At 41.0% G+C, this 9,642-nt stretch overlaps 1 protein-coding gene across 1 annotated transcript in view; it reads left to right on the top strand. All coding sequences in view use genetic code 11, as the record gives it.

The window, feature by feature from the left end:
- EGR_06810 (Bifunctional 3'-phosphoadenosine 5'-phosphosulfate synthase 2) overlaps positions 1-8,699 on the top strand; it is a gene marked incomplete at both ends in the record, with an annotated part of 13,072 nt that extends 4,373 nt beyond the window's left edge. Inside the window, 6 exons of the mRNA XM_024496059.1 lie at positions 661-889; positions 999-1,156; positions 1,497-1,685; positions 2,535-2,639; positions 4,630-5,034; positions 8,418-8,699. Coding sequence (XP_024349479.1) covers positions 661-889; positions 999-1,156; positions 1,497-1,685; positions 2,535-2,639; positions 4,630-5,034; positions 8,418-8,699 — 1,368 coding nt within the window. The remainder of the gene's footprint in view (positions 1-660; positions 890-998; positions 1,157-1,496; positions 1,686-2,534; positions 2,640-4,629; positions 5,035-8,417) is intronic.
- Between the last annotated feature and the right edge of the window lie 943 nt (positions 8,700-9,642).

Here is a 9,642-nt window from a genome sequence, read left to right as displayed (position 1 = left end):
CAGTCATCACTTACACTTTTGGTCTTGAATGTACGCACTGTTGCTGTTGCTTGCCATCTCGGTGAACTGTGTCGCGACATTTGCCCCGTCATTTGTGCAATAGGCACAGTCTGAACCTCCTACACTGCTGCTTTTACTATCACTGTTGTAGCGTGCCTTTTATAACAGCAGAATTTGATGTTCTAGTTTGACTTGAATTCCCTTCGTATTGAAAATATGGCCTAAACAATGTCTCTTAATAATTTCTAATGTGCCTTGACATCAATTTTGAGAACATATCCTTCATTGGCTGCTGAAATAATCCCATATTTGCTGAACAAACTGCTGAAAATCACCCTTTTTAATTCGCAAAACTTGGCCTTTGCGGATATAAGTAAAAGCTTGTCCTAGCAATTTTTTGTATTACATGGTTTTATATCTTTATTAACTTTCCCCTTCCGATTTGACATGAGATCTTAAAGGCGAGTTCGACCGTCGAAATATGGGGACATTTTTAGAAATGAACGTTAAAGATTAAAAAAATAAGCGGATCTCCTTTGAACCACTTTTTAATAACCTACCTGAGTTGACCGGTCCCAACCTTAAAGACTTTCTTTGGTTATGGACTTTATCTGCTTTTTACTTTTCAGTAACAACGATTTTTAACCTTGTTTACAACAGGAGATTATACCGAGGAACGTAACGGACGACAATATCTGCGAGCTCTACGTTGCAGAATCAGAAAAGAGCCTTTATTTGGCACAAGCTGAGGAGCATCCCCAAGTTGCTCTATCGAAAACGGATCTTCAGTGGGTTCAGGTGTTAGCTGAGGGCTGGGCTTCACCACTGCGCGGTTTCATGAGGGAGGCTCAATACCTCCAAGTACTCTACTTTGGCGGACTTATTGAAGGTGCGTTAAGTTAGCTGCCGAAAGACATGATTGGCAATGTTGAATTTATTAACTTGATATTTTCGGCCCAATACCTGGCTTTGGTACTGCTTTATTTTATGGTTAACAGGACGTCAGGAATTTACAAATCTTTCCATTCCAATTGTGCTGGCCGTCACAAACGAGGATAAGGAAAAGCTGGGACCATCCGTTCAGCACATCACACTCACCTATGATTCAAAACCGGTTGCCATCCTTCTTGATATCGAATTTTATGCTCATAGAAAGGTAGGTTTCTAGTTTATTTTTCCCAAACATAAATTTGGGCTTGTGAGTGTTTATTCCACCCGTGGGCATGGGTGATTCAGTGGTAATAGTGCGACGAATTTTCTTCATTATTCCAAGGTCTCAATTTGTTTCCTTAATGAAGTACTATGATTGCGTTTTCAGTTGTTGTCTAAGCAAATTTGAGCAATAAATAAGGATGGGATATAAGTAAGCACTTAATTGCTATAAAACTCGGATTTCTTAAGTTTTGGAGTTTTCCAACTCTAGCTTTTTACTAAGAGCTTCCTGATTTATTCTTATCAGTCACTTTGGGGTTTTCAAATGTAAACTTATATTTCAGGAGGAGCGTTGCAATCGGATCTTTGGTATTTGTGATCGAGGTCACCCGGTCATTGACCAAATCATGTCCTCCGGTGATTGGCTAGTTGGAGGCGATCTCCGTGTCCTTAATCCAATTGTGTGGAATGATGGACTTGACCAATACCGTTTGAGCCCACGTCAGTTGCGCAAACAGTTCAAGAAAATTGGTGTAAGACCATATTTTTCACTTATTTATGCTATATTATCGAAGGGACTGAAATTGGTCTCATGATAACCCACATAATTGCAAATTTTCCCGTCTAGGAAGGAGGTGGTTGATGACAATGTAGCCTCCTGATTTGTTCGATTGGTTACAGTAGATGTCAACACTACATCTGATTGCCTTAAACTCATTAATATGCAATGAACGATGGGATATGGAAATCACACTATTAAACAAAAAGTAATTACCGCTTTTGGTAAATGGAAATGCACTTTTGAATCCCTCTGAGGTTGGAATTATTCCATTCAACCTTGGGGTTGAGCGCTTTCTGGTCTTAAAAATGGTACATCTTTTGTCATATTTGGAAAAATAATCGGAGCAATTCACGAGGGGTCTCTTCCGTCATTCACTGCATCACAAAGCCAACCTTCCATCCATCTTTTCATCCAACCTTCAATTCTCGCACTGCTGGTCCGCTCTCTTGTGATCAATTTGACCATCTGATTCATTCCCAGATCCCTGTTCTATTCATCCCTGATTTATGTGTTAGTCTATCGTTTATCCATTCTCTCGGGGATCATTTATCCTAGCGTGCACTCATCCAATCTTAATTCTCTCGTTTATCCATCAATTCCTAGCTTTTTAATCTTTCTATTCATCCATCGCTTGTTCGATATTACTCAAATACTAATCACTGCTAAATTCACGCTTTCAGTACCTCCATTCTTCACCCTTGGGGTATTTTCTCTTTCCTTCTTCAGACTGCTAAAACAGTTGCTTAAGGCACTTTTAGGGACACTTTTGTTGTATTTTCTCGTATCCAAAAAAAGGAATCTTAAATCCACCCCATTCCAGTTAAGTGGAGTGAAACGAGACGAGATAAGGGCTGCCACTTTTCGTCGCAAAGCTATTTTAAGCACAGAGGACAGCGCGAGACTCGGCGCTACAAGAATACCAAAGGTGCGGATGAGAATGTTAGCACTAACCATCCACTTCCCTTCCTCCTACTTTCTCATTTGCTTGAATGATAAATTGCCCCCTTTTATGCTCCCCTATCATTAAGTATTTATTTCCTCAATAACTTATCCCAGATAATGCTTTAGTCAAAGTGTTTCGAGGATTGAATTGGGCTCTCGATTTAGCCGATTGTTGTTTCTCTCCCGCAAAGGAATCAAGGACATTGCCTCACTGAAAATATAAAGCAAGGAAATATGGATCGCATCTAGTAGTGATTCGATTAAGAGTATCAAAAAAGGTGGTTTATGGATTGCGACAGAAATTTCTTGTTGCGTCGCATTTGTTTTCTTTCACCCCCCCCCTCCCCATTTCTAAGCGATTGTGGCAATTATTTGTTTGCATTCTTTGTTGTATAATTTGATTTGACTCCTGATATCATGTAATGGGAAAATTTTCCACCGTAAACATTATTTGTTAGCTTCATTTTCAGCAAAGTAACAAAAAAACCATATATTGATAAAAAGGGGCTTGTAAAAGATGAATGTTTCCCTGTTCAATCGTAAAAATTTAGGATAAATAGCAGTGGTGCTCATTTTATGTTACAAGCCTTATTAATAATTTCCTATATACTAGTTCGCATAATTTAATGAGAATTTTCTTGAATCATTTTAAGATTGCAATAACTTTTTCCTTTATCTGTACATTTGGATTTCCCATTTCTTTACCAGAAAAATCACCGTATTTTTAGTATAATTTGTGTTCCTTCTTTAGAACTATGGTAGAATTCAAGCATAGCCTCAGACATCAGAAGTTTCTTCTTTCTTTTCGGGGTGTTATTTTGCATGAATGTCAAATATCACTTCTTTGAAACCAATGCAGACAATCCCAAATGTCAACAAACGAAGCTTTCAGCTTGCGGAAAAGTGTCTGCTAATGTGGGTGACACATTTTTGCAGTTAATCTTTTGAAAAGTTCTTTATTTTAAAGGCATCTTTTTACCTCGATCGTCAGTGATATAGGGTGATATTTGTAAAATTAGGCAATTAATCTACCTCATGTTAGGTATTCATAGCACGGGTAAAAGCGACCTTGTTTTTCGTAGATCCAAAAAAAAACTTGAAAAACTGACTTTTTTGCGTATAAGTATCTTTAGGTCAAACACACACTTAATTTTGTGGAAATGCGATAAAGGTATACCACTGTGATGGTAAAGCCCGCAGTAGTAGGTGTCAGGCGTGTCTTACCAGGTATAAAAAGGGACGCTCTCGTGCCAACGCTAAACTCAGCAGTTGTTTTCCGGTGGTAGCCGACAAAAATGTCAGCTTAGGTGGGTTTGGATGTCATCGGTCACCCATGGATGGCAGACAACAGCAGCAGTGCGTACAAGCGTGGAACAGCGTGTGGCAATGAAGGAAGATTCTTGTGAATGGGAGTGTGAAATCAGAACCCGAGGATATCCGCAGATGACTTTAAACTTCTGCAGTAGGGAATGGTGATGGGACATTCAGCTATCCCACCCGTCCAGTAGTAATGCACTTGAATGGTTTGAACGTAAACTCTTCGTCCTCGCATTGTTGGCGATCCCAGTGGTAGTGGTTACGTTCCTCTCCTCCATTCAGACAATAAATGAAACAACTGATCCTGGACGCAAGGTCCGTGGTGTGGTGAAAACGCATAAGTGACGAATCCCTTTGCAGGATCGGTGAAATCAGGACAAACGGTTGCAAACATTTTCAAGTGTAGAATGCGAATGCATGGTGGATATTAAGGTAACCTTCCTAAGTAGAATGATTAAGTTCACCAACAAACGCTCATAGCTGGAAGTCCTGTAATTGCTAGTTAAAGGCTAGAATGGGTGCGTGAATATAGTATTGTGTCGAAAAATGAATGCAACTTGCACGCCGCAAAAGTTGTTCTTCTATTCTACACACAAACTTACAAATTCCCATCTTGTCTGAACAACGCTTGTAAATATCCCCTTTTTTCATCACAGGCCGATGCTATGTTCGCTTTCCAACTTCGTAACCCTGTTCACAATGGTCACGCTCTACTGATGCGCGAGACACGTCGTAGATTGATAGAGGAACGCGGATTTCATAGTCCTCTACTGCTTTTGCATCCTCTGGGTGGATGGACGAAACCCGATGATGTTCCACTGGAAGTTCGCATGCGGCAGCACCAAGCTTGCCTTTTAGATGGCGTTCTCGACCCTCAACACACCCTTCTTGCCATCTTCCCCTCTCCGATGATCTACGCGGGACCAAGGGAGGTCCAATGGCACGCTAGATGCCGACTGATGGCAGGCGTTCACTTCTACATTGTTGGAAGGGATCCCGCCGGTTTGCCGCATCCATCAAAGCCGAATACTGACCTCTACGATCCTACGCATGGCGCTAAGGTTAGGTGATGTTCTTTTCAAGCTTTTATGTATCTAATTTAGCACCTTCAGCTGTCTGGAAGTCGGACTTTTGGCGAATCTTTCATGGGTTACTTAATAATGTGTATTAATGTAGGAGGTTTTAGTAGCCTCCAGGAGGGGTAAAAACTCGGTGATTGGGTCTTGAGCTCCCGTAATTAGATGAACAAATACCATTTTACTATCTAATCTCCTTCGTTTGAGCGTCTTTCTGAGGAGTTTTCATCGTAACTTTTCTGCGTCATCCTTACTGAGTCTTTCTGTGCATTGTAATAAACTACCAGAAATGAACGAAGACGATGATTTTCTGTTATGGAGAGGACTGTGCTCTTTGTTAGTTGTACGTGGTGTAGGTTCGGATGGGATTCTTGAATTTTCTGTCCCCTGCAGGGTAAGTTGTGTAGGACGGGTTGATTCAGACGGTAGTACCCAGCACTAAACGACATTCTAGAGAGAACATATCCTGCACAATGAGCGCTTTTAGTTGTAGCGTTTTTGTAAAAGTGATTTAGAAAGGAAGGTTGCTGTGCTCTCAGAATATGGTACAAATAATTACTTTCGTAGTCGTAAAGTAAGCACTACTTTTGGGGCGTTTTTTATTCGTTAAAATCTGGTCTCACCCTACTTGTGGGCATTGTTTAATGCTCGATGTTGACAGCGTGCTGGAAGTTTATGGCTTTCCAACCTCTTTTTAGTGGATCTTGCAGGTTCAGCCCCTCACAACAGATGCTCTCCAATAACATCATGATTCGCTAGCCAAAAGACGAAGGTAGAAACTTATTCATTTGAACTGGGTTTACTCTAGATCCATAATAAGGCATGCTAATCTAGAAGGTTTGTTGTTTTTCTACAGAAGGGCTGAGACCACAGACATTAACTGAAAACAAGGCGATCAAGATGGTGGTAGGACTCGAAAATGATGGAGAGCCTGAGTGTTTAGTCAAACGTTACAGCGAGTGTCTTTTCTCTTCATTGTCATTTGTAATCTTCGGACAAACTGCCATTCCACGTACAGATCAAAAGCTGTTGCAGCCCTTTCAATCAACCAGATCCTTTAATCTTCTCTTTCTTCTTAGTAAACGTGCAATGAATGATTCATTTTATATTAGAGCATCCTAATTTTCTTCCGGTTTTTCCTCGTTGTTCATACCCTTTTCCGCATTCTGCAACACGCTTGGAAGCTTATATTATCCGCAGCGGTGGCAAAGAAGACGTAAATGATAATCACGAAGCCTGTACTTTAGGATGAGGAAGCAAATCCGGAGAACAGTGTGTTTGTGAAACTCTGTACTCCTGAGTTCTAACTGAAGAGCATGAACTCAGGGTTTGGGAAATTTTCCCCTTTGCTCATGGCTAGAGTCATTATGCTTAGTAGTATGACTGATGTGTTTACCCTCTAATTCCTCCTCCTCTGTGCCGGCTGGAAAGGCGCCACTATCACTAGCTGGAGCTGGAGGCCATCTGGCATAAATTTTAATGCCGTGGATTGGAGTAAGTAAGGCCCTCCACCGTCTTCATTAATTTTCCTCCACAAGGCCTTTTGCAGCTACAAAATGCGTTTCTTTTTTGCGCTGTGTTTCCTGTATGCCCTGTCGACCTGCATTCGGCTTTTTTGCCTCAGTCTTAGCTGCTCTTGCGTGGTTGTCATTCAATGTCGCAAATAGCCAGGCACAAAACAATCGACTGCTTAATTTTTCCTCCTCATTTTGGATTGCTTCCGGCAAGGACAAGGCAGGTGGCCTTCCCCTCCCCTTTTCCTGTCTTGCAAAATAAGTAAATGTATAAGAATTCTGCCTATTTGTGCTTCAGTTCCGATGCGCCACAAGGTAGTTTGTTTTACAGCCCCTTATTTATTGTAAAATAACCAAAGTTTGATCAACTTTCTGCGGCACTTTTATTACCGCAAAGTCATCGATGCTGGTCATAATTGTTGAAGCACATTTCTGAGCATTGGAAATCGTGAAGTCTCTAGCAAGATGAATTGCCATCTTCATCTTTAATTGCATTGTCAAGTGATTACCACGTACTAAAACTGCTTAATGACGATTGACAATTTTGATTTTTCGCACCTAATTAAACTATGTATGTAATTGTCTAATAAGGTGGTGAATTCTAAAATGCTCCATTTTTAACACGTAGAATTAAATTAGGTCTCCTTAAGACAAATAGTAGGTATAATTTATCAAAAATTGTAAAGAAGTCGAGATATTTTATGCGGGATATCTGGGATGAGAAATTAGTTACAATTATCGTGGGTTGATCAGAAACTTCTAGCAAATAGGTGACCGAAAAATTGATCCCGTTTTCAGTTTATTTTGCTGAAATTAACTGCAAAGTGTAATCTGCGGCCTGTAAATTGCAACCTGCAGGAGCTGGTCGAAATCATCGTAAAACACACGTATCAGGCCATTGATACAGTGCTGTGTATCCTGAACCTGGCCTTATATCATCAGGCGTCAGGTAAACACGATGGGTACAATTTGAGGCCGTCCACTTTACCGACAGAGGTGAATTCGAAATCATATTTGCAGAACCATCTTGTACAGTTTATTGTAGAGCATTTGGAGAAGGTGAAGCGTGCAGCAGTAGACATTGCCGCCTAAAAATGGTTTAAATAAGCAATTTGCTGCCGGTAATGAATCGTCCGGACATCGGTAAATGTGTCGATTTGAAGAAGGTGCTTTAGTCGAAGTGATGATGAAGGAATACTTGTCACTACTACTAGTTTAGTATAATTACAAATTAAAGTGTCAGAAGCCGCTTTCACCAATGCTCGCCGTGATTGACGATAAAACAATGTGCTTACACCCACATTAACTGGGAAGGCTGTGGGCGTTGCCGAGCGTCTGGGTGTTGCATGCCATGCATTAGTGGACGGCGATGAGTTTCAAAGCCTACCAATTAGTTACCCTTCTTCTATTCTTCCATAAATGTTGTGGAAGTGGTGCATACATTTTAGATTGTTTGTTGACTGACTGGGTGGTTTGCAATGAGGAACGGCTTTTGTATCCCAACATCCGTTAAGTGACCGAACATATCATTGGTCATCCCAAACCGATCCACTCACTATCTACTCTGCACATGCAGACATCGGTTTATCATCAAAGTACTAAACTTGCTTTGTGTGGTGTACTACAAACGAAATTGCTCGGTTTATGATTTCAGAGGTGCGATATATTACTGGATTATTCTCAAGCTATCTGGTGATCTTAGTTTACTGAAACCGATGTTCGAAAAACGGAAGTTGACTCTCCATAGATTGTGCTTGACTGCTGCAGTTTTTTCGTGACAAACACTGTATTTAGACCATGTAGAGTAGAAAGTCATGAACCAATTAACTTTTGTTTTCCTTTCTCAACCTTTAGGTGCTGTCGATGGCACCGGGGTTGAAGGGTCTTGAGATTGTACCGTTCCGCGTAGCGGCATACAACAAGGTGCATGGAGCCATGGAGATTTACGATTCAAACCGCGCGGACGATTTCATCTTCATCTCGGGAACCAAGATGCGCACTCTGGCAAGGGAGGGTCAGCAGCCACCAGACGGTTTTATGAGTCCATCCGCGTGGCAGGTTCTTGCCGAGTTCTACTCACAACAACAACAGCAACAACAACAACAACGGAAATGCAACCCCGCACCCCATAATTAATCATCTTTTTCTAATTTCTCACTCATTTCTTTGTCGACGCTGGTGTTCTCAACAATCGAAAATAGTGATACCTTATGATTGATTCGACTAATTCCTTTATTAAATTGTCCAACTTTCTCTATTTCAATTTTAAATAGTTACAAATGGCATTCAAGCATTGTTTTCCATCAAAGTCAGGGCGATAACGAATTTAGTGATGGACTCAGGTAAAGCATCGAATTCGGAATATTTGTCCTCAAATCAAGAATTGTTTGTTTTACCTGAACCGTAATACAGGTTGACAATTTTTGGAAGTACCACAGGTACTGCTCATAATGCTGCGGACCATTGCTTGTGCACGTTGTAGGCGATGGAATTGCAATATGTGCAAATCGTTGAAAGCGTTCTAGACAAACTGGGACTTCTGAATTTGCATTCAAACTTTAAGAATTTCAACTAATTGGAAATGTGTTTATTTCCTGCAGTTGTTTCCTGCTGCTACATCCATACACCAACATTTGGTTTGGTTCGCCATGAAACCTTGCCAATGTAGCTGAACCATCCTGGTGCAGTTACCTTTGAAATAGTGACGCCATTTAATCACTTGTTGTGCTGTGGCCAGATGCTCTGTCACAACACTTTGACCAAAGTCTCTTGTGGGTTCTAATTTCCCAGCTTTATCAATGCACGCTGTTTCATGCCACCTTATTTAACGATACCTGAACCTAGCTTGCTGGCTACCGGTACGGGTAACGGAGCACACTTGACGCCCACTCCGTGTTGTATTGCACGCCTGCATCCATTCTTACGCATGTCTGTGAGATTAACGGTTCTGATCTGGCTTGAATATTCCTGTTAGTTCCCATGGGTGGGTCTATGGATTAGTAAGGCCTGATTGATCAACGCCGGGTTAATAATGTTGCAGGAAAGAACTCCAGATAACATGTAGTCAAGCAATAAACGT

Source organism: Echinococcus granulosus (genome assembly GCF_000524195.1).
Source record: "Echinococcus granulosus chromosome Unknown EG_S00064, whole genome shotgun sequence".
In the NCBI taxonomy this organism is placed as follows: Eukaryota; Metazoa; Platyhelminthes; class Cestoda; order Cyclophyllidea; family Taeniidae; genus Echinococcus; species Echinococcus granulosus.
Note: the sequence above shows the minus strand (reverse complement) of the source record. Positions and strands in the feature narration are given on the sequence as shown.